Genomic DNA, 25,852 nt, shown 5'->3' with positions numbered 1-25,852 from the left:
TTTATTTTATCGATAACTACTATCATCCTTGGTTAAAATTAATGTTTCTGTAGTTTACAATTTTTTTTACTGATATAGTATATTATTGAATAATTTATAATTTCCTTGGGGTTTCAGTTAATATACAACATCAGATATTTCAATTGTCTAATACCTAAATATTACAAAAAAAAAAGTCCTCTTTGAAAACATAGGAGAAAAACGATTTTTAAAATACAAAGAAAACTATATAAGTTTGATATAGCATACCAGTGATAGTAATTCTTCCTTTATTTTATCTGAAAAAGAATTACATAAATAAAAAAAAAATCATTCAATTTTAAGTTGCTGTGACAAAATGATTGTTCATTTTTAAATTGATGTTAGTTACCGAGGCGTGGTTCGAATCCACAACCTCTCGATGCACTTATAGACGCCTTAGCCATTCAAGTTAGGCCCACATTGGCCCAAAGATATATGTCATTGATGAAAAAGATGGATTACTAAAGGAAGAAAGGGTCCTTCGTGGCAATGGTTTTGGTGTAAAGGAGTAATAATAAAAGAGTTGTAGAAGAATTGCCATTTCCTCACCTTCTTCACTACCTTTTCTTTTTTCTGAATCGAATCCTCTCAAGTTCACTTCATCTTGAGAGGTACGTAAATCTACATTCTTTTTTACAAAATATAGGTGAGATCAAAAGAGCTTGAATTAACTTAATTTGATCTATACCTTTCATTGATGAAAGAACGGTGTCGATTTCTCTAACTTGCCTCTCATATTGAAGTGAACTTCAAAGAATTCTAATCTTTTTTTTTATGTATAGTTCTCGTGTCTCTTTTTCAAAGTTGTTTTTTGTTTTAATTTGTAAGTGTTAAGACTAACTTTTAAATGATACAACAAAAAAATCATCTTTGTTCATTTTGCAACTTTTATATCAAATCTGTATATGCTCCTAACGTAAATGATTTGGCAAATACATTTTGACGGAGAAACTATAAAATGGATGGTGGAATTTCTTTTAAAAGTCAGATTATATGATTATAAATCGAAATAAAAAAAATGAGAAAGACATGGTCTGGGTGAAAATCTACACACAATTTGCTACAATTTTATATTCTTTCTATGAGCTAGAATTTTTTACAAGTAGGAAATGATTTCAGGGGAAATAATGGACTACTTGGTAGTATAAATTTAAAATTTGAGTAGAAATACTTTAATTAGATAGTCAATTCATGTCAGGGTCATAATCAATTAGAGTTGCTATTAACTATTAAGAGTTGCAGTTGATTAATCTAATTATTGATTGTCCCATCATAAATACATAATTATGTGGTTCTAAAAACATAATGTGATTATGGAGTTATTAATTTTCAATATTGTTGATCTTAGGTGAACTGAAGGTCATACTGTTGATATGAAGGTAATGTAATTCTGATTGTTGGATAATATAATTTTTCGGACCACATTTGCTGAACATGATGAGTCATTGTCTGGCCGACAAATTTAAAAGGTTGAAAAAATACATTAGATAAGAATAAGATTAAAATAAATAACCATAATAATTGATTAATAATAAAAAAGCACTGCAAATTTAAATTAAACACCCGACATCTAAATAGAGTTGTCTATTTTTTTATTTTATTTTTATTCTAAAATTCTTATCCATTTCTAATAAATAGCAATCTTTAAATTAATATTTTATATTATTTTTATTGAAAATTTACTAATGCACTAGTAATTCTTGCTATTTATTAAAATATGTAAAAAATAAGAATTAATAACTATATTTAATAATATTACAGTGGATAAATAAAAAAAAATTACAAAAATAGTTATTATGTTTGCTTACTGTTAATATCTTTTATTGTATTTCTCAAAAAAAATATCTTTTATTGTAAAAGTTGATTGTTGGATGTTGATTTTTTATGGGTTTTTTTCTCAAATATACCTTATTTTTTTTTGAAATTTTTGCAAAAATGCCTCTTTTTAATAGTTTATTAGTAGACTATTGGTAAGTCGTCGGTAGATTAGAAGTAAAAAAGGTATTTTTGTAAAAGTTTTAAATAATGAGGAATAGAGGATAATTTTCTATTTTTTTATTTGGAAGCTAATGTGTTTAGAGAAGAGAAATAATATCAATAATGTAATTTATTTACTTAAAAAACAAATACACATTATAATGTTATTGAATATGTTCACAGAGGATGTCATGGGCAAAGTATATATAATTTTTTTTATTAAATAGATAGATCAATTGGTGGGTAAGTAGAATGAAAGGATTAAGCTATTGAACTTCAAAAGAAAAAAACATGTCCTAAATAGTGGAGTGCGTTAGGGGCCAGCTGCCTGCTTCTATTAAGGGGAAAGGATGGGATTTCAAATCATTAAGCATTTTCAAAGAATTTTGGTGTACTTTCTATTCCTCTTTAATTTTTATCTTGTCCATTGTTAATAAAAAAACCCATCTCAAATAATATAAGCACTAGGTAGCAAACTGTTAGATCGTGGGTTTGATTTCTCTGACAAGCACTCTCCTCTCTCACAATTATCAAAACTTTAGAAACATAGGACATTTAGGGTTTACTTGATATTCGAGTCAAATCTTAAGAGCATAAATGACTTTTTTTTAATAAAATGATGAGATGTTATAGATAAAAGTCTTGATATTAAGGTCTCATATGATTCAAAAGTGTATGATTCTAGAATTTTTTAGAAAGTTAATTGTTGAGGAAGTTAGTTTGGAGGAAATGAATATTTCAATATTTGGTTCAGTTGATAACTTCTCGGAAAGTTGTATTTTATTTTTAGTTAATTAAAATTAAAAGATAATATTATTTTCACTAATTAAATATAGATATATAATTTATATTTTAATCAATTTAATTAGAAAAGTAGAACTTATTTAAGTTTTGTTAAGGAAGTTATTTCCCTAATTAAAAGAAAGTCAGCCCTTCAACTTTTCAGAAAATAGATTGATAAAAATGTACTAAATAAAAAAAAATTATTTCTCAAAAAATTAGACTTATTTAATGAATTTACCGCAAAGCAAATGAGGTCTAAAATGTTGAATCAAAATGTTGGACCAAATAACTGTTATATGCAATTGTACTCTTGCAATTTAGACAAACATTCCAAACAAACTCTTGATATTAGGAAAACAAAAAAAAAAAACTCTTCATATTAGATTAGATGGAGTACCTACCCCATCCATACATCACTCAAGCGATTATAAACAAAAGGAATGTTTACAAAAATATTTACAAAATTTAAATATTTTTTACTCTTACACTTTAATATTCTGCTCCAAATACTATTTCAATGTGTTTTCTTAAAAATTATTTTAAACGTTTTCTAAAATGGTACAGTTAGCAATTGTTTCTAAAACATTTTTAGAAAAATTTCAAATGATTTTAAATACTTTCAAACTATTTTAAGTAGTTTTAAATAATTTCTAAAAACACAGTTTGTAACTATTTTTAAAAATAATTTCTAAAAAGAAATTGTGACGGTTTCAAATGATTTTTGAAAAATAAATTAAATAATTCTTTTATGGATTTAGAAAATTAAATAGAAGAGTAAAAAAATAATAAAATTTCAAAACATGAATATTTTTACAAGTAAAGTACGAAGTATAGTATTTTTACAAAAACTTTCGACAAATCTTTTTAAAGTATTGATAAGGTAGTGATAACACATCATAGGGGCGAAGTAATTTCACCGACATATAATATCACTAAGTCAAACAATAACCGGCACACTTCAAACATATTTACCGAGATAAGAATACAGCTAGTCCGGAGACTAGAATATGCATCTTCGTCAGCTCATCCGAGATTCACAAGTCTCCAATTATTCAGTTTGAGGAGAATGGCATTTTTGAAATATAATTTTTTTTATCAAGTCTCGCCAAAAACCAATGCAAAAATAAAAGGTTTAATCATTCAAAAATATATTTTTTTTCGTTTATGGCTAAATCTTTCAAATTTTTTAATTTTAGTTTTTTTTTTTTTAATTTTCACTTTCAATTACAGCTATTTGTCCAAATTTGAATGGAAGAAAAATTCAAATATATTTCTTATATCACTTTATATTTTTTTCAATTTGTATTTCTATCATAATAAATTTTAAAAATAAAGTAATATGAAAGATTTATTTGAACTTTTACCCGCTCCAATTTGGACATTTAGTTACAATTGAAACTAAAAATTGAAAAATGGGCCAAAATTGAAAATTTTAAAAGATATGGCCATATAAGAAAAAAAACTGAAAAGATAGAGTATGTTTGAATGCTTAAGCCAAAATAAAAATGTATGTTAAGTGATTTATATATATAGAACTAAATGTTTAAATAAACATATATACGAGCAGAGACAAAACTAGAGATGGAGCGGACACCCTTTCTCCGCTTGAAAACCAATGACTACTGTCATATACCCTGCTACACATATTTTATGTACCCATGACTGTCGATTGTCATCGGAAAAAAAAAACATGTTCTTTTTTGCATAAGGTACAAAAAACCTTCAAAATTTCTTTAAAAATTCATATCAAGACTGAAATTTTTTTTGGACACAAAAAACCCTCACAGTTTTTAAATTGAACAAAAAATCTCTTTCATCCATTGACTGACTGTCGTTAACTTGCCGACGTGGCAATAGAAAAAAGTTCAAAAATACCCTTAATTTTTAAAATACTTACTAATTTTATATTTACAAGTTATTTTACATCATTCCACTCTCTTCTTCTTAATTAACTCTAATTAATTTTTTTATTAAAATCAATTAACCATCGTCACCCTATCCTTCCGAAATAAACGACCGTCGGCACACTAGAATTAACTTTTTCCTTTTCAATTATAAAAATTAAAAAAAGCACCTCCGGTGACCTGAGGTCATGGCTGTTCTTACTTGAGAACAGCCCACAACCTTCGGCCCGCGGAGGTCTTTTTTAAAATCTTTTTAATTGAAAAAAAAAGTTAATTTAGTGTGTCGACGGTCGTTTGTTCTGGAGGGTCGGGTGACGTGATACAATTTTTAATTGATTTTAATAAAAAAATATTGGAGTTAATTAGTAAGAAGAGGGTGAAATAATAAAAAAAATACAAATATAAAATTGGCAAGTATTTTAAAATAAAAGGTATTTTGAATCTTTTTTCTACTGCCACGTCAGCAAGTTAACGGCAGTCAGTCAAAGTCATGGGCGAAAGTGCTTTTTTGTTCAATTTAAAAACTACGAGGGTGTTTTGTGCCTAAAAAATATTTAAGGGCGGATCTATATTTTTAGAAAGGGAAAAGGGTCATTTATGCCCTTAAGGTTTGACATTAGGATCAAATAAGCCCTCAACGTACAAAAAGGTTCAAATATGCCCCTAACGTCTTAGAAAATGAACAAACATTTTTTTGCAGGAACAAACATGTTTCTTTGAATTAAGTTATCTTCAAAATTTAAGAGTTGGGCCAATTTTTATTCTTTTCAATAGCCCAATCATTTTAAAATAGTTTAGGATTGTTTGTTAGGACACTTTCTTTTATTTATAAAAATATAAATATTAAAATTCATAACTATAAGAACCGCTATGATGTACTTTTTTTTTGAATAGGCTATGATATACTATTAAACTTTTTCATTTTCAAATTTTTTATTTCTAAAGAAAAATTATAAGTTATACTCTTATAGTTTATTTATTTATAGAAGAAATATTTTTTATTTTTTATTTATTTTTTATTTTAATTATGAGAATTATTTATTTATTTTACTTATCATAAATGTTTCTATATTAATTATTTTTAATGGAGACTCATAAATACTTCTATTATTTTATAGTTTAAATTAGAACAAATTACTCTAAGACACCTCACGTTTATCATAATGTACAGTTTGGTACCTTTTATTTGAAAATCAAATGATTTGGTACCTCAGTTTTGATTTTGTAAACTATAATATTAAATATAGGTATCAAATCGTTAACGGAATGAAACGTGAGGTACCAAATCGTTTGCAAATTGTTTGAGAATGAGATATCAAATCATTAACATAATTAAAACTGAGGTACCAAATCGTTTACATATATAATTGAAACTGAGGTACCAAATTGTTTGAAAATAAATATTAAATTATTAACAAAACTAACAAAAGGATCTTATAGTTTAAAAAATCAAAACTGAGGTAATAAATCGTTTGATTTTCTAATAAAAGATACCAAACTGTGAATTATGGCAAACGTGAGGGGTCTTAGGGAAATTTGCTCTTTAAATTAACACAATTTATTTAATATATTTTAATATTTTATATAAATAAATTTATGAATTGTATAGATAAAATGATTAACTGATGGTTTTTTTTTCAGAGATAGGATTAAAGACAATACAAAATAAAACACCATACAAAATAATTTAGTGAATTGAAAATTTGAAATTTTGAGCTAGATTATGAGCTAATAGTTGATAAAGTGATGAATTATATAAATAAATTCATGTAACTAATATAATATATTTTAAATTTTAAAAGAGTTGAATGAATTTCTATAATTGATTAAGTCGAAAGAATATCATTCGACTTAAAAAAAATTGAAAAAATCTTTCATTATTTTGTTGCAATTATATCCAAATTTGTTTTAACCAATTTAATTGTTTTAAATTTTTAGTTGAATTTATAAATTAACTCTGTAAGTAGTATAATTTATTTTTTAAAATTTTAACATTTAACTTCTAGTATTAAAAGAAATTAAAATGATGTTAAACTATAATTTAAAATTCTCTAATTCTCTCGGTGGTGGAAGAAAAAAAAATTGGACTAAAATTGGTCGGAAAAGTCAAATAAATTCAATAAGTATGGTATTAAGATAAAAAAATTGAAAAAATAACTAAAATACATCAAAATGTTCAGATTAGGATTTTATTATAAAAGTAAAAAAAATTGATAAAATAACAATAGTATATAAAAATTTAAATTTATTTTGTTATTAAACTTTACTTTTTTTCATGTTTATAAATGGACGCTTATTTTTGGCATAGACGTAAAGTGGTGATACATAGCAATACTGATAGAACTCATTTATGCACCAAGAAATAGCATATGATGATGAAGAGATATGACATGTGAAAACGCCAAGGCATGCCATAGCCATATATATATCATCATCAACGAATAGACTACTTCCAACTCTTATCTCAATTGAAGATCTTCTTCAAATCTTCTATGAAAATGAAATAATCCAACCCCATTTTACTCATATTACTGCTAGCTCATAGATATCCGGAAATAGAAATGAAATTAAATATCAATATTGCAATCTTTGGTCAAAACCAAATTGAAAAATAATACAACAGAGAGAGTATATGTGTATATATCATTTTAGGGAATTTATTATCTAAACCTGCTCCCTATTTTATTCATGAATTAACCAATAAGATGTAGAAATATTATACATTTTCACTAATTCTTTGTTTTTCAACATCTGATTGGTTTAAATTCATAGATAAAGTATATAAGGTAAGAATTTCCCATCATTTTTATTGTATTATCTATATGCCATGACTATTTTCATGGGGACCTAGCCATAATAATGAATTTTCTCCAAAGAGAAAATAGATTATATAGTATACAAAAATAGAAATAAAATCAAGATCTAATTAAAAGGTACTCCTGAGAAAACCTCAATTCCCGTCGACGACGTCGAGAGATCGAACGAACTCCAAGAACTATAATCACTCATAAAATGATCAGAAATCTTTAGCTGATCATCCACTGAGAGTGAATTAAATTGTGGTTGTTGTACCTGATCGTGAGCCGATAATTGCCAAGAAACATCGGCCATTGATGTTTCAGCTTCAGACCACAAAGCATCTTGAACTAATTCATCATCACCAAGCAAATTCGGCAATCCGAATTCTTGATTTTCCATTATCAGTTCTTGAATGCTTTCTTGGTGCTGATCTTGATCCTCTGCTACAAGCAATCTTTCTAATAATAAATCATTAGATTCTTGAATCTGATGATTTGTCAGGCTAACACTGTCAGGAGTACCTAAAGAATCGGTTACACTAACCAATTCTTGATCACTAGGCTCATCAGGAACTTCTAAACTCGATTCTTGATTCAAGAACTTGGCGAAAACAACAGCTAAATCAATTTCCGAACCACTATTTTCTTGAATCATAGAATCTCCGCTGGAAGAACAAGAACCACTATTCAGATAGCCATTACTATTACCCTTGCCGTAATAATTCATCCCACCACGAGCGGAAGATCTAGCTCGGCGACTTTTCCGGCACCCGCCGCCTACCGGAACGTTTCTTAACGAGCCACCTTTAGTCCAGTACCGTCTACAACCTTTACAAAAATATCTAGGCTGAGACAAGCTGTAATTATTGTAATAACAGAATTTGGTATTAGCAGAAGCACAGCGAGGACAATTGGGAGCAAGTTCGACATGAGTCGACGAGGCAGTTCTCCATTTTCTTTGATCCATCGTGGGCAAAGGTATAGGGTTGTGATCAGAACACTGCAACGACATCGTTTGGTGATGATCAAGGCTGAACATTTTGTGTGTAAGAGAATTTGTGAGAAGGAAAAGATGAAGAGAAGAGGGGAGAGTTAAGTGGAAGAGTGTGTAAGATGGAGGGGGTAAGTAGGGATGGGATTAGGGTATAAAACGTGGGCGGTTGCGAGCCGTCAGGATCAAGAAATCGAGTGGGTGCAAGTGTGAATGTACTACGTACATAAATTAATACTTCAATATATTCTATTCTTTACTAATAATTATTTGACTGACGAATGAGTTTAATGTAATTTATATCAATAATGAACAAGACATGATAAATTATTTATATACGGTATATATACAGTTTGGTAGAAAAAATATAGTCCATTATAGTTTTATCGAGTCGAAATTATATAGTATAGTAGCGGAATTAGGATAAGACAAGGTGAGACATCTATTGTATACTGATTTTGAAAATTTCGATGTTGATAAGTACTGAATAATTATTTAAAAAATATTAAATAATATTTTTTACATAAATAAGTCAAACATTGAAAGAATTTGCCACACATATAATGTAAGAATTTTTGATATATGGTGATGGAGATGATTAGTAATATTGTTGTGGGTGTGTGGGAGTCTACTGTTTGATAGGCGGAATGAACGTTATAGGGAGGCTTTATTTGGTTTCATGTGGCGTTTCTTAATTTGGATGTTTTGATTGAGCTTCACAAGTCAATGCTTCTAAGTTGTCATTTTCTTCAATTCACCAACTTCCCAATTTTCTATATTTTTGTTTAGGGCAAAGAATTAAAATATCGATAGTTATATCTTAAGTGAAAAATTTAAGAATTTGAATAATAATTTAACATTTAATATTAATTACATTCAAATAGTAAACCATAAAAATTATAATTGATAAATATTTATTTAATTTTCGAACAAATTACTCTGAAACTTCCTATATATGTCATAATTCAGATTTTGTTCCTTTTTATTTGAAAATCAAACGATTTGCTCCCTCGTTTTTGTTTCCGTCCATTTTCGGTGTTAGTCAACCGAGTCAAGGAATAAATAAATAAAATTAATTAAAAAACACAATTTGGTCCCCCATTTTTGTTTTTTTACTACGATTTCGTTCCTTAAGTTTGCAATTAATTTATCCCTAAATCTTTTGACTTAATTGACTAACAAAAAAAGACGAATGGATTAAATTGTAGACATAATTAAAAGTGAGAGACCATATCGTTTGATTTTAAATAAGAGAGAATAAAATATAAATTATATCAAACATATGCAAAAAGTTTTAAGGTAATCTGCTCTTAACTTTTTCAATTAGATCGGATGGAGGAAGAATCTGTTTTTCATTTTATTTTGTTTTGCAATTTAATAATTAGAGAAAACTAGGTAATTGAGTTATAATTAATTAAATTAACGATGGGTTCTTTGGTAAATCATAAAAAATAAAGAAATGCATATTAATATAAGTAGTCGGCATTATCGTAATGATATTGCATGAACAATGGAACTAAATACAGTGTACTTTACTCGTTTTCTTTGGGTATTATCGGGATCATAAAACTAATCAGTGTTTAACGTTGTAGAGCATGTTGCTCTGCACGTGCATAATGCACATACGTGGCACGTTATTTCTCCATTCAATAGCTTGACTTAATTCTTATGCATCATCTACGGTGATTACTGTCTTGATCTCAGATTGCGGCTTATTATGGTTACACGTCATTCTCGGTTTCCGTTAATGAATACCTCAATTTCATGGTCAAATCTTTTTCTTTTTCCCTTAGATATAATCATTACATTTCACGCAATTGACTATTAATTATGATTTAAAATTAAAATCAGTAATTTTACTTAATTACTTCTTTCTCCTAATTTATTTATAAATTTTATTTTTAACCCTCTAACTTATGGCTTTACAAATAATTTTATAAAAAAATGTGAAATATTTATATTATATATGAAAATAAAAATAAAATTATCAATTAAAAAAAGATTCATTAAAATGAATCCAAAAAATAAGTATATTTATTAATTATTAATATATAATCAATAATCAATTTAAATTTAAATTTAAATGTACTATTCACAATGCAAATTTTATAAGTTGTGTGATTGTCGCTTCTACAACTTGTTTTCTTAAAAAAAAAATGATGAATTTGTTTTCTTATAGTTATTTGGTATCAATACGCCTCTTTTACACTAAATGCTATAACGCCAATTGAAATGATCATGTTTTTTTGTGTGTGTTCATTTGCGTCCTACCTCTATCCAAATCAATTTTATACATGTGCATATATGATGTTTTTACATAACTCTACCTATTTTGCAACTTTAAGTTGGGTTTATAACATGAAATAATGATGGGTAATGAATTAATTGTATGCTTATCTTACATATAGTTTAACCATGTTCGTTTACTATTGTAATGGAAAAGTTAAACCTAAAAACATTTAAATTAGATTATAACAATAGATACCAACCTCCTCACAAATTCCAAATCTAAAGCGAGCTATAAATCGTCTAAGCTATTCATGGCTCGCCCTAATAGGATTCTTTCTAATGGCTTCATACCTCGCATGAAGAAAAAACTAGATACGATGTGCACCTACTCTTCCTTCCATTACGTGTAAATTATATCGGCTATCGCGGTCTGATACGTATGTCACAACTATAGAAGAACATGGGATAAAAATTAGTTTCTGAGAAGTTATACACCATTTGCCAATAAGACTTATCAATACCATTCGACATATGCTTAATTGGAAAGGTAATGTATTTTCAGATCCAATTACATTGTACATTCATAAATTTATAAAAGAACCCTTACTAATTTAAATATTGGAGTGACTTTTAGACAACACCAGCTTATGACCTTTTGAATTTTTCTGTTTGTGCAGGAAGATCACTTGAGACGACCCTAAACTGCATCGATAATGTATTGCTATAAGAGATTATTTATTATTACCCATATGAATTTAAGTCTGAATTGCTGTCTCTTTTATAAATTCTAAAAATATTATTGTTCCCCATTCACTTTAGTTTTCTTTAACTAAAACACTCATTTATAAGATGGTGCCAATTATATAATATAAATGTGAGGGAGGAATACTAATTTTTTGAAACTCATAAAAGATAGTATTTCTGACTTAAACTCATAAAAATAATAATTACCCCTTATAATTATACTCCCTTCGTCCCAAATTGATAGACAGTTTAGGACAAAAACGGGTATTAAGAAATTTATGAATTTTAGATAAAATGAGTTAATATATGAAAAAATATCATACTTGCCCTCATTTAATATAGTGGTAATTTTTGTCTTTTTGTGATTTTTATTGTGTTTCCAATATATTCTCTATAATTAATGACTGTATATTTGACAATTACTTGTTAAAGTAAATATTTAGTGCCTATAATTTGGACAAAAAAACTTGAAATAGTGCCCATCAATTTGGAACGGAAGGAGTAATATATTAATCACCCAAAAAAGGTCTCGACTTTTTAGCCCTTTTAATAGTATTACTTTAAATATGTAGTAAGTGTATATTAAGTGCTTTTTTTTAGGTTTTACTATTCGCCGTCCAAAATTACTACCCACCGCCCAACTTTTTACCAAAATATCCCTAAGCCATTTTCAATTAAAAAAAAACTCAATCCTCTCAACTCAACTAAAAACCCGACAAATAACCGAGCAAATTTATAATAAAAATATCAAAATCACCTAAAAATAGAGGACGGTAACCTCTAATAATCGCCTTGATTTGGCGATGGCCCTATAGAAGATGGCATAAAGGGCCATCTCAGGAGATGGCTCTTATGGGCCATCGCCAAATCAAGGCGATGGTCCCTATGGGCCATCACCATCTGAGGGCGATGGCCCATTTAAAAAAATTTAAAAAAAAAATATTAAATAAATAAGAACCGATTATTTATCGGAGGTTCCGTCCTTTATCTCTAGTCGATTTTGACATTTTTTTTGTTAATTCGCTTGGATATTCGTTGGATTTTTAATTGAATTGAGAGGATTGAATTTTTTTTTAAAAAAACTGAAAATGGTTTAAGGGTATTTTGGTAAAAAGTTGGGCGGTGGGTAGTAATTTAGAGCGGTAAATAGTAGTCCACTTTTTTTATGTTATTTCATTTTACTGAATTATTAAAAATAAGATAAAATTAAACTAAAAATAATCTGGTTTAATTTCAGTTTCGTTCTAGTTTTTTTTTTTCAATCCAGTATTTTTATAATTTTTTATATTCCATAAATTTTAATTTATTGCCAGCATGTTGTAGATATTTTTTCCAGGTAGTTTCTGAAAAACCCCTATATTTAAACTTATTAATTTTTTTCTTTTTTTTTTATCTAAAATTAATAATTTTTGAGAATATTAAAAAATATAAAATAATAAAGGTTAATTACTCGTACATTTTTAAAAGTAAATTACTTTCCTCTAGCTTTTGATCTATTTTGTTCTGCTGTTAAATAGTGATACTTAAATATGGCAAGCAAGTATTTGGGTAAAAACGTCGTCCAAGGGCTGCAATTTTTGTCAAAAATAACTAAACCTCCTCACACTCTTTCCCCTTTATTCGTTAACCCTTCTCAATGCTCTTCAGTAAATTCTGAACTTGAAAGCAGTCCCTTTATAAAGACCTTGTTGAGTCCTATCCAATTTGAATTAAAAGTCAGGAATCAGCGCAATTCAGGTAAACTCATTCCTTCGATTAGTACTTTGAATCATGTGTTAGGCTCAATTTCTAAGCTGAAATCTGATTGAGTTGTGTTTTCTCTATACAGCAAGATGAATCATGCTGGTGTTAGCCCTCACTTATGTACACTCGTAGTGATTAATTGTTGTTGCAATTTGGAGGTAGTAGAATGTGGGTTTTGTGTGTTTGGTGAAATTATGAAGACGGGTTTTGAGCCTGATTTGGTTACTTTTAGAACTTTGGCTAAAGGTATGTGGCTGGATGGAAAGGCACTCAAAGTGTTTGATAAAATGACTATAAGTGGGGTTCAAGGGGATGCTCGCTTTCGTAACGTTCAATATGCAAAATCCACGAAACAAGTTGTGCTGTTGAGTTGCATATATAGGAGGATGGGGATTGGGGGATGGGAACCGTAAGGGTGATTTATTCACTTCTCTTTGTAACGAACACAGCAAATGTTTTAGGAAACGAGCAGTTAAAATGTCAGAGAAGCTTATGAGGTCTTTGATTTGATGATCGAGTACGGAAAAGAGCCTACTGAGTTTACCTATAATTCTCGGGGCATCAAGGCAAATGTTATAAGCTATACAATGAATTATTTCAAGAAATGCAACATAAAGGATTGAAGCCAACTGTTTATATAAGGAAATTTCTTAATCTTGTCATGTTTATATAAGGAAATTTCTTGTCTGTCTTTTAACTCCTCGCACAAGAGTTATAATTAACTTAAGGAGTAAAATTTATGTGTCAAAAGAAGAATAAGAGAAAAACAGTACAGATTATTTAAAAAAGAGGTATTTCTATTTTAATTTGACATATTACAGGACGTAATTAATTAACTAGGCGTTAATGTAAATTAATAATGATAAATCAAGGGTCTATGATCTCTCCACCCCCTAATTTCTCATCATTTGGTTTTCCTATTAGCGGGTCGGCTACAAAACCAATCGGTAAATGCACAGGACCGTAAACAGGGCTATTCTGACTGTAGCAAGGAGAACCGGAATCCCTTACAACATTTCTGCTATGACGATCACCAACATCATCCGGGGCAGGAGGCGGATACCGATTAATATCTTCATCATTACTATTACAAATATTTGGATAATACAACGTCCCTTCTTCATCGACTTCATACCATAAAACGTCGCCGCTTTGATCAAGCGTAACAATTTTTTGACTATGAAAACTGGTCTCAATCTCAACATCATTCCGATGAAACCATAAATTGTGATTTGTGTAAGAGCTATGCCGTGTAAATCTGTTATACATAATCTTCATGTTGTCCATTGAATTTCTTTGTGTCCGGCTGCCGGGACTTTTTCCCTTCCGGAGACGGAACCTTCTGCGGTTCTGAATCTTCCGGCAAATCCTATATTTGGATTTTGAGGATGAATGGGAACTTACCATTATTTCACGACGGTTCAGATTTGTTCTTGTGTTGCGCTATTTTATTTCTAGAATGTGAAAGTTAATATATAGAGCTTATTGAACTTGAACTTGCATTTGAATTTGAGTTTCATTTAGATTTGAATTTGAGTTTGAATTTGAATTTGTCTATTATCCTTATCCCTTTGGCAAAACCCTTATTAAGTCCATCTACTATTACGTTTTATTTTATAAAACCCTTAGACCTTATTTTGTTATTAATTACTCACTGTTTTATTTATCTAATCGATTTTTAAATGATAAAATAGCCACATGGAATAACACACCCATTTACTCATGTTCGATGTCATTAATGGTTAAAAATAATTTCATCTCAGAGGGACCAATTAAAAGAAATAATAATACCTTATGGTCTCTCGTTAATAGTTGAGATGTTCATGGGCTCAGATTGGGCTGGTTCCGCCAGACTTTTTAATGTTTATACAAATTCAAATTCGGTTCAGATTTTATATTTCTTATCTAAATCCAGCTCTCACACTATATTTTTGTAGGTTAAGAACGGTTTTAGACGGGCTTATATGCAAATTATAAAAAAATAAAAGTTCAAACCCGCCCATAAAATAGCAAGCTTTTTCCGAGTTCAGATTCTGGCCGGAGTGGAATGAAAAATTATTGTCCAAATTCGTCATGCGCGAGTACCCAATCCCATAACCAGGTCTAGTTAATAATAGAGGGATCTAAACATGACATATATATTAAATGCATTGTATTATTTTTTTATACAAAATGTGACCACATTTTATTAGTTTATAAAATATAAATGATTATTTAAAAATAAAAAAGTAGGGGTGCAAAATTTAAAAACAACAATATATTTTATAAAAATTAAATATAAAATAATTAAAATTTTAGAATGCTTAAATTGTAAAACAATATTTATTTAGTAGTATAATTTTTTTTAATAAAATGAATATCGAGTTTATAATTGGATTGGCATTACTTTTTTTGATATTAGCATTTAGATAATTATTTTGATGGTAAATATTATTACTTTATTTAGTAGTTTAAACAAATGACTTTATTTAATACGTGATTTTCAAATAAAAATATGAAAATATCAACAAACTCAAAACAAGTCAAGCTACTAAATAACATGATTAAAAATTATCACATCAAAATAATTATTTAAAAATAATAATTTCAATTTTTTTAATATATAATTTTTCTTATTTTTACTGCATTTATCTACTCATTTATAAATTAGATAAGTCACTTTTATTATAAAAAAATACATTATACAATTAAACATTCCATAATTTTAAATGATTTTTTTAATTATGATCATATATATATATATATATATATATATATTGTTTTATAATTTTTATAGATAGTTTTTTTTACAATTATTTATAATCTATAAACCATTTATACAATAAGTTCGTGTATTGTATAAAATAAAAATATAATGCATTTATAAAGTCGTTATTTCATATTTTTGTAATATTAACTAAGTCGTAATATTGAATTTTTTTAATTTTATTTAGTGTAATATGGAGTTATTTTTAATAATTAAAAGTAATATGAAATATGTGTTAACTAGTCTGTTAACTTACTCTAACCATATAAGGATCTAAAGCTAGTAAAAATAATAGTGTAAGGACTACTTATAATATTTATTTATTTATTCCTAACTAGTTACGTAAAAATACTTATAGTATAGGGATCAATTAAACATTTTCAATTTAGTCTTAATTCTAATTAATTTTTTAATTTTTTATCATTAAATTAATTTATAAATTTTATATCTCTTTTAAAAATTATTTCTTTAAAATTTATACTCTCTCCATCCCAGAATAATAATCTCATTTAGCACTTGCATCCATCCCAAAATACTAGTTCACTTTATCTTTGTATTTACTTATTCCTATATTATCTTTATTTATTACACTATTTTAATCTAAATATTATTAAATAAAATATTTAAAAAACTCATTTTAATAAAAACTTATTTGTTGATTTTTTCAATCATAGAAATAGTTACAACTTATTGATTTTGACAATTATTAGTACATTATTGTGTTTACTTATCGTCATGCTTTTAGTTGTTGTATACAGTCTCATTTATTAATAATGAAGGATATAATTAGAAAACTATAATATTTTAAGGGTGGCTCTATTTTCAGAGCAAGAATTGATAGAGACAGAGCAAAATTTCATATTTTTGCAAAATTATCTTTCTTTTATAAATAAGAGAGATATAGATTCATCATAAATAAGAGTGAATTTGTCATAACAAAAAGATTTGCTCTGTCCTTATTAAATTTTACTCTGAAAATAGCACCACCCATATTTTAACTATAATTATTACATTTATGAATATGTGTGGTTTTTAAAATATGACTATTATTTTTGGCCAGAGGATATATATTTTATCTCTAAAATTTATAAATTTGATCTCTCGAAAATATTTAATATTTTTATTTCTTGGAACTTATATAGGTAAAAAAAATTCTCTTTACAACTAATCTTATACTCAAATAATACTTTAAAACTATCTAAAACATTTTCTTATAATAACAAAATAAACTGTACTTTTTGAAATTTATTTAGAAGCTCTATTAATTTTGTTGAACATTAAAATAAGTATAATCAATTCTATAGAATTAAAGTATAACTAATTAAATACATGTACCCACTATAATTTAAATTGTACAAGTGTTGGGCAGCATTTTACGAAGGTCGTGAGTTCTTTTTTCCTCCAAACGTTAAAAAATCAAATACATATTGTATGAAATATTGATTTTTTAAAATACTAAAACTATAATTGAATTTAAAAATTTATGAGATGGTTTAACTCAAGTGGTGTTAGCGCCTCTCATAAAATTGATAGGTTCTGAGTTCGAGTTACCACGAGGGTAGGAGTGACGTCCTTTAATCCTCCTAAAATATGAGAAAATAATAATGAAAAAAAACCCCAGAAAACTGCTATTCTTTTGTTATTCAATTGCAAATTGAGAGATTATAGAATATACGAATAGTCTAATTAATTCACCAATCAGATTGCAATTCATAGGAACATACTATATTAACAATCTTGGGGGAGACAGGTTCTTTGTTGGCTTATTTTATGTTTAAAAAGAATGAAATGAAAATTAATCATTAAACAATCCTATGAACTAAAATCTGGGAATGGTTTTGGAAATATAGACGCAATGATCTATGTATTTGAATGTGTACACGATGTATGTTTCTGAACCTAATGCTTTTCATTTCAGATTCCAATTTTTGATAGTTTGCTAAAGAAACTGAAATCTGAGAGTAACTATTCTGGTTGGAGTGCCACACAAGGAAGCTCACCCCATGAATTTCCTGAATGACAAAGGCACCTCCTTCGGAGACTACAAGCCTCGTTCGGACCTTCCTTCAATTGTGAAAAAGAAGGTAAACTAAATAGTTAATAATCTGCCAGAAATAGAAATCCGAAAAGACTTGTGACATTGCGTTGTAAAGGAGCTTGAACTAGAGACGTTCCGTCCCATTTTCGAAGATCAATAAGGCATTTGAACTCATGCTCAAAGCCAAAGGGGAAGGCCTTCGATGTATCATTCACAATGGAAGTTTTATTATCATGTTTTTTTTTCCCAATTTTGTTGTGTCCTTGTGATTGTAAATATATATGATACCGGTTTCTTTCGTCAATCCAATCCTATAAGGTTCATAGATTTCTGGCCTCTGGTCTGTTGAGCTTCCTTTATAAAAATATCAACAACAATTTCTTTATATCTTTGTCAAAATTGAATCAATAACTATCTCGTACAAAGTAGCTGATATTTTATAAAACCCACAGAATGAGAAATTTCAGGTAGATTTTATCCACCGTCCTAAAAATCAAATGAAAAAACTGCTATTTTAGATTTCAAACAAAACATGAAGAAACTGTTTTTTCAAAAAGAAAATGGATAAAGGAAGAATGACAAAAATTTAGGGCGACGTATCCAAGAAGTATAAAAAATGTTTAGGAAAAAAGTTCTGGCAAAATATTAAAATACTTATTTTTGCAGATACTTTGAACTAAAAAATATAAGTACGCTCCCATGGGTTTGATCTAGTGGTCTAAGCCTCAGCCATCTGGACGCCAAAGGTCGTGGGTTCGAAACCCGGCTACGCCCTTTCTTAATATGGAGTGGTTGAAGTTGGATTGCTGGCCATAATAGCACGGAATTATCAGGTATGTGGGCTTGCGGGCGGTCCACATCCCGGAATTTGACAATGATATTGAGTTTCGACTCAGTAGAGTGAGTTCTCGTCACAAAAAAAAATATTAGTACCTGTTTAGATAAAATTGTTTAATCCAATAATTACATCTGTAATTATTTTAAACTTTAAAACTCTGTTTAGTTGAGAAGAATCAATAAAAGTTGACAGACTTGAAAAATTTCAATCTTCGTTTGAGATTTTTTTTTAAAAGGTTTTAGAGGGTTGAGAAATCTTTCTCAATACTTCTCAACTTTTATAAGCCAACCTAAATTGAGGTGTTTTCAACTAATTTTTTTATAAATGCTTGCTTTATTTTTCTATTTTTTTAGATATGAAAGAGTTAAACACAACCCTTATCTTCTTAATTTACAGTCATTTTTTTGTTTATTTTACTTAAAAATTCATACTTTAATTTACTATTTTTTCTTTCAAACAAAATATAGATGCATAATTTAATTTTTTTTCTGTATCAACTGTCAACCTCAAATTACAGAATGTCGATTATTACTAAATAAATAAATTATATTCTATTAATTATATAACGTAATGTATTAAAAAATAATAATAATAATAATAGTAAAATTATTATTATTATTTATTACCTTAAAAGAAGTGCATGATTGGTATTTTTTTTATAAATTTATTTTTTTTATTTTAAACTGTTTATCTTTTATTTTAGTTTAACTATTAGTTAAACTGTTTTTTAATTTGTAACATAGCGAGTGTTAGATATAGTCCTTTTATGAATGACGAGTCTTATTTAATTCCCATGAAGAAACAAGTAAGGGCTAGAATCTGTGGCTAGGCTGTAATAGGGGTGTAAATGAACCGAGCCGAGCCGAGCTTTGGAGTGTTCATGTTCGGCTCGTTTAGCGAACAAGGTGTTCATGTTCGGTTCATGTTCAGTCGAGCTTTGAACAGAGTGTTCATGTTCGGTTTGTTTAAATTTTATAGTGTTCATGTTCGGCTCGTTTAGCGAACAAGGTGTTCATGTTCGGTTCATGTTCAGTCGAGCTTTGAACAGAGTGTTCATGTTCGGTTTGTTTAAATTTTATAGTGTTCATGTTCGGTTCGTGTCCAGCTCGTGTTCGTTCGTTTAGCCGCTAAACGAACAAGTTCACGAACGAGCTCGATAAGTACTAAACGAGCTCGTTCACGAACAAGCTCGCGAACGAACTCGATAAGTACTAAACGAGCTCGTTCGTGAGCCCGCTCGTTTAGCGGATAAACGAACGAACACGAACTTTTAAACGAACAAACACGAATATGAGCTGAATAAATAAAAAACAATCTAATCGAACTCGTTCACGACTATGAGCTGAATAAATTAGAAACATAATTATACAAATTAATCTAGATATGAATTAGTTCACGAACACCTAATCGAGTTTCTAAACGAGCTTGTTCGTGAACTATATACGAGCTCGTTCACGAACTTGTTTACGAACTCTTAGTCGAGCTCGTTCACGAGCTTGTTCATGAACTCTTATTCGAGCTGTTCGCAAACATAAACGAGCCGAACACCACTATGTTCATGTTCGGCTCGTTTATATTAACGAACATAAAATCATGTTCAAACTCGGTTCGTTTAGAATACGAACGAACATGAACCGAGCTCTTGTCGAGCCGAACACCGAGCTGCTCGCGAACGGCTCGGTTCATTTACACCCCTAGCTGTAGAGACCATGGTTGTCAAACCCGAACCGGACCGGCTGGTTCGACCTGAAAACCCGCGAACCGGTCAGGTCACCGGTTCGGGCAACACCAATTACCCTTAAATTAAGAGAACCGGTGTTTTTATGTTAAACCGACCGGTTAACCGTCATTTTGGAACGGTTAAACCGGAAAATCCGGTACCGGTTCGGCCGGTTAATTCAGAAGCATGACAATGTTCTTATAAAAAAAATAAAGGAACAAATTTAACCTATTAGGATTCGAACCCAGCTCAATTACTCCTATTTGCCACCTAAGGAACCATTAGACTACTTCATATTTTATGTACAAATTTTACATTTATATAATATAACGACATTTGATGTCTTTATAATTTCTTCTTTCTTAAATATTTAATGTATAATCAAATATAAATAGTATTTAATTTATTTTTGTAGTACGGATTTAATTCCGGTTGAACCCCGGTCGAACCCCGGTTGAACCTTAAACCCTTAATCCTCTATCGTCACCGGTTCAGTCACCGTGTCGGTTTTGACAACATTGGTAGAGACACATTCTTTTGAGTTTTGAGACTTTCTCCCCTTTTAGAAACATTAATTGACGCATGGATCTAAGAATGGACCATACTATTAGTCAATCAAATTTCTTGTAATAAAATTACGGTCACCGCAGCATTAAATGAAGAACCTCTTTAAAAAGTTCAAAAAAATAAGAAAAAAATGAAACAGAAGATTAAAACATATCATCAACAAAATAATTTTAAATATTTAGTTCAGCAATTAATAATTTATATTAATTATACTCAAAGCGTCAATTGAAAAGAAAGAAGGAATAAATTGCTATAACAATCATGAGTTAATAATATACTAAATATTTTGATAAAATTGGATAAATCTTTACTTTAAGTTTTTGTTTTATGAACTTTTCAGCTGTGGATTGTTTTGTTACAAAAATAAGTTAAGAGTCTAAATTTATTTTATCAATTTACATCCTCTTCCTTTTCAATTGGCAACTTCTATAGACTCTGTCTCCATATGATAATTTTCAAGTCTTTTGACATTTTTCTTTGTCCAAGTCTGGTTATATATGTAGTGATGTGATCATATTGAGTTTTCTTTTATATATATATATATATATATAAGTCACTGGTTTAAGAAAAATTCTTAGGTAGACTCGGTCTACCACGTCATTCATGGATTAAGCCTATTATATAATGATATATCATTAAAATGATGGTAATCTTGTAATATTACTATCCAAATGTGTAAATAAGTAATAAATAAATTTACAAAATTGTCATCATTTTAATGACGTGTCATTATGTGATAGGCTTAGTCCATAGATGACGTGTTAGACCGAATCTACCTAAGAATCTCTCCTAATTTAATTATAGATCTAATTTTCTCATTTCCAACTAGGATTAATTGACACTAACTAAGACCATGTCTACTTGAGATGGCTTCAACTTGGTGGCTTTAAATGTATGCATTTTCAGTAATTAATACAATTTATTTTGTATAATTCGGGAAAATGACAGCTGAACACTGGTAGAAAAATTAAATTATGTGCAGAAACTAACAAGACTTTTGTTTAATAAAGAAGAAAATAGTTAATAGTTTAAGAGACATGAAATTTTATTTATAAATAAATTACTTTCCTCTTTCTAAATTGATAGACAGCTACAATTTATAATAAAACATTAAACAATCATTCATATAAATAAATTAATTTATAAAAATTTACCATACCTACTCTTATTTATTATAATAATAATTTTGTCTTTTTTAAATCGCCAATCCTTCATTAAAAGGAAATAAAACAGTTACAGAAATAAAATTTTGAAAAGTATGAAAACCAATCCAAATTATTTGTCAAAAAATAAATATCACGTGTTAACAATTGCGCAGTTTGATTCATTGATTGTCTTACCATAACAAACGATAAATTATAGAGTTGTTTTGCTAGCAAGTAATTTGGTCTTGTAATTATTGTCGTTGATGTTGTTTTTAATACATTGATTCATAATTAATAAGAGTATATATTGATCTGATCATGAGGTGTCATGAACGGGTTCCAATTATGGAACGGCACCTTTAAGCCTTCCATATTCAGACTAATCCCCTCAAACCGGGTAGGTGTCTTGCGGGAAGCAAAGCCCTGCCACCAAGTTTTAAACGGCTGCATATTTGACTACGGTTCGAACCCGCGATCTCACTTAAGTTAAAAGAGCATTTTACCAACTCATTTATGTCTTAGAGTTTTAATAAAAGCATATATGATAATTAAACATTCACATGATATATTACCGCCTATAATTTTAAAAATAAAAGGCTTAAATGCACAAAAAATCACCAACTTTCGCGTATTTTTGGTATTTAACATGAACTTTTAATTTTGGCGTAAAAATACATGAACTATCAAATTTTTGCATATAAGACCAAACTTGCATTTTTTTTCAAAAAATGATGTCGTTTTAAGGCAAAAACAGTGCCGTTTTAGGGGAGAAACAGTGTCGTTTTATGCCCAAAATGATGTTCGTGTTATTATTGCAAAAATCAGATAGTTCGTGTATTTTTATGCCAAAATTAAAAGTTCATGTTAAATTCTCAAAACACGCGAAAGTTTGTGATTTTTTATACATTTAAGCCAAAATAAAATAGTACTATCTATTAATGTGGAACAGAAAATCAGGACGCTAAATTTTATATTTAGTTGAATGATATAAATTACAATAAAAACAATTCACAATTTAACTTAAAAATATTAAACTAACTTTTAAAAATTGGGTAAGTTCTAGCAAGTTAGTTAAATTGGAGTAAGCTTGCGATTTTAAAAGATAAATTTTTAAAAGTTAGAAAAATTAGACATTTTCGTACCACTCCAAAAAAAATGGGTTCGAGGATGATCCTATCCAAATGTAATTTGAGGTAGCTATTGACTGCCAAAACCTAAAGTCAACATTTTCTCTATCAATTAGTAACCTTTTCAAAATGGGTTACTATTTCAGCTCAACTTGACACTCACAATCGGGTACATTTGGCTTTATGCTGCCACCTTTGACTAGGAGTGAACATTCACTTAAAAACCAATCGATTTAAACTAAAAATAAAAATTGTTTTGTTTTGTTTTATCATTTTTAAAAAAATTTAAACAAAGTAATTGAAAAAGAAAAATGAAACATCTAAAATTTTAAAATTATAATATGTTCTGTGAATAAATGCAAATTGTATAAAATAACCCACAAGAAATGGCAAGCCAACATTCATAAATAAAAACGACTTAAAGCAAAATCATCCAAGTAAAATACAATCCGAATTTTTAAACAACTTCAAATTAGAAAAGAAGAATCATAGATTCGAGTACTTATAAAAATTTGAAGCCATAGTAAAACTATTGAAAACAACCTCTTCAACTGAAGTGCTCTTTCTCTGAAAACTACGCAAATTCCTATTTTTTTAAAGGTTCGAAATCATAAGAATCCATAAACTTAACCACAAATCGAATAGGGATTGTTATGAATCAAACCACGTCAACACTGGATGAAATCTTCAAGACAACGAGGTATAACCCAAAATAAGTCAATTTTTGAGACACTCAAGTTTCAAACTGAACTAGCAAACGAGCAATGCATAAGAATGTAGTCGCTAGTTTCTATCTCCCTGTAAATGAATACAACCTGTGTCAACAGTTGGAATAATGCTCCGATGAGCAAGGAAAGAACAGCTAGCTATCTGACCATATAAGGATGTCTAAGCGAAGAATTAAAAGAGGACGAATTAGTCGATTAATGTTCAATAGATGGAAATATTTATTAGAAATAATTATATCTAACTGAATTTTTAAATTTTTTTTAACTCTAGTTGAAACGACCAAACTAATCGACTTAACTAAAAAACCTTTGACGGATTAATCAAAACAAATCAAATAATTCAGCTTAATTAAAAAAATTTCACTGACCTCTACTTTTCATCTACTTTCTTATTTCATTCTCTCATTTCTTTTATGTCGTATTTTTATAATTTCAGCTTAATTTATTATTACTTTTATATATTTTTATATAAAATTATATTCTTATGGACGCTAGAATAGTGATATGATAATATACTTTTTGTAATCTATATCCATAATTTTTATCAAAAAATTACTTAATATTTCGAACTATTAATTAATAGTTTGTATTTTAAATTATTAAAGTTAAAAATATAGATTAAAATAAACCAATTTGTTTGAAGTGTAACACACTAAAATTTATATTTCATTTTGAAAGTATCCATATTAATAATATTAAAAAAATACAATGCGATTATGCGCATATGCATTAATTTACATGTAATCCTACTATAATGCATGAAACTCTGCCCCACTAAGTCAAGAAGCTAGAAGAGCCATTTCATAAAGAGTTCAAACTCCATTGTTTGATTCCTTACCCTATTAGTATATGTACCTATGCAAAATGGATTTTGTGCCGGTCACCAAATTCTAATTTTTTAAATTCATATTTCCCATTGCAAAATTTGACTTCTCATTTTGGAATTAGCTTATAATATTTTGTAATATCTAACTTGTCTAATCATTGCTATTGATTAGTTACTTTGTTTTTTAGTTGCACTCAATTCATATATTTTTGCAACTCCATTGTTATTTTGTAATTACTATTCAGTTTCATTTTGATTATAATGTAACACATTATAAGGAAACAATTTGTTTTTTTTTTCAGAACATAACATACAATCCTTTATTATTCAAAGGAAATTTATATTATTGGCAAAAATAATTGAGTATTTTACATGATGTTCATTCTAATGGTGTTCACGACCGTAATAGCATTTTAATTCTGACCAAAATATTCAATTCTATTTTTGACTTTATAATACGTTTATTTAGAAGATAAAACAATTAAATTTACTTTTAAGACTTAATTGAAAAGAAAAAAAATTGCAATTCATTTAAAATATTAAAATTAAAATATTCCAACTATAAGTTATAAAAATGAAGCTTCATAATATAAAATCGACAATATAGGTAGGCTATGGAGGTTTTTTTTCCTCATAAATAAATCGATTTGATTCCATAAGGTATAGTCAACTATATAATTTTATTAAACAATATTCGCCATATAATTCTAACAATTAGATCAAACACACCATTCTACTTTAAAAGTTAATATTTATAATTAATATAATTCAGCAATAATTAGAATGATGCTATAATAATATTTTAAATATAAAATCTTATTTTCAAATTAATTATTAAATTATAAAGCTATAATATCATAAAATAATCTATTTGATTATTTATATTTTAATCAATTATAGGTTTAGATTTGAAACTTAGGTTAACTT

At 28.3% G+C, this 25,852-nt stretch overlaps 1 protein-coding gene and 1 long non-coding RNA gene across 2 annotated transcripts; one reads left to right on the top strand and one right to left on the bottom strand.

Moving 5' to 3' along the window:
• Positions 1 to 7,241: 7,241 nt before the first annotated feature.
• Positions 7,242 to 8,705, bottom strand: LOC126657464 (dof zinc finger protein DOF3.5). The gene has a single exon (XM_050352158.2). The coding sequence runs from the start codon at positions 8,520 to 8,522 to the stop codon at positions 7,608 to 7,610; it is 915 nt and encodes a 304-aa protein (XP_050208115.1). The 5' UTR covers positions 8,523 to 8,705; the 3' UTR covers positions 7,242 to 7,607.
• Positions 8,706 to 12,943: 4,238 nt separating this feature from the next.
• On the top strand, positions 12,944 to 13,887 carry LOC130015011 (uncharacterized). Its single transcript, XR_008790009.1, has 2 exons — positions 12,944 to 13,184; positions 13,276 to 13,887. It is a non-coding gene; the product is annotated as an uncharacterized LOC130015011 (long non-coding RNA).
• Positions 13,888 to 25,852: the final 11,965 nt, after the last annotated feature.

Source organism: Mercurialis annua, linkage group LG1-X (assembly GCF_937616625.2).
Source record: "Mercurialis annua linkage group LG1-X, ddMerAnnu1.2, whole genome shotgun sequence".
Taxonomy (NCBI): domain Eukaryota; kingdom Viridiplantae; phylum Streptophyta; class Magnoliopsida; order Malpighiales; family Euphorbiaceae; genus Mercurialis; species Mercurialis annua.
This window is presented reverse-complemented; position numbering and strand designations above follow the sequence as displayed.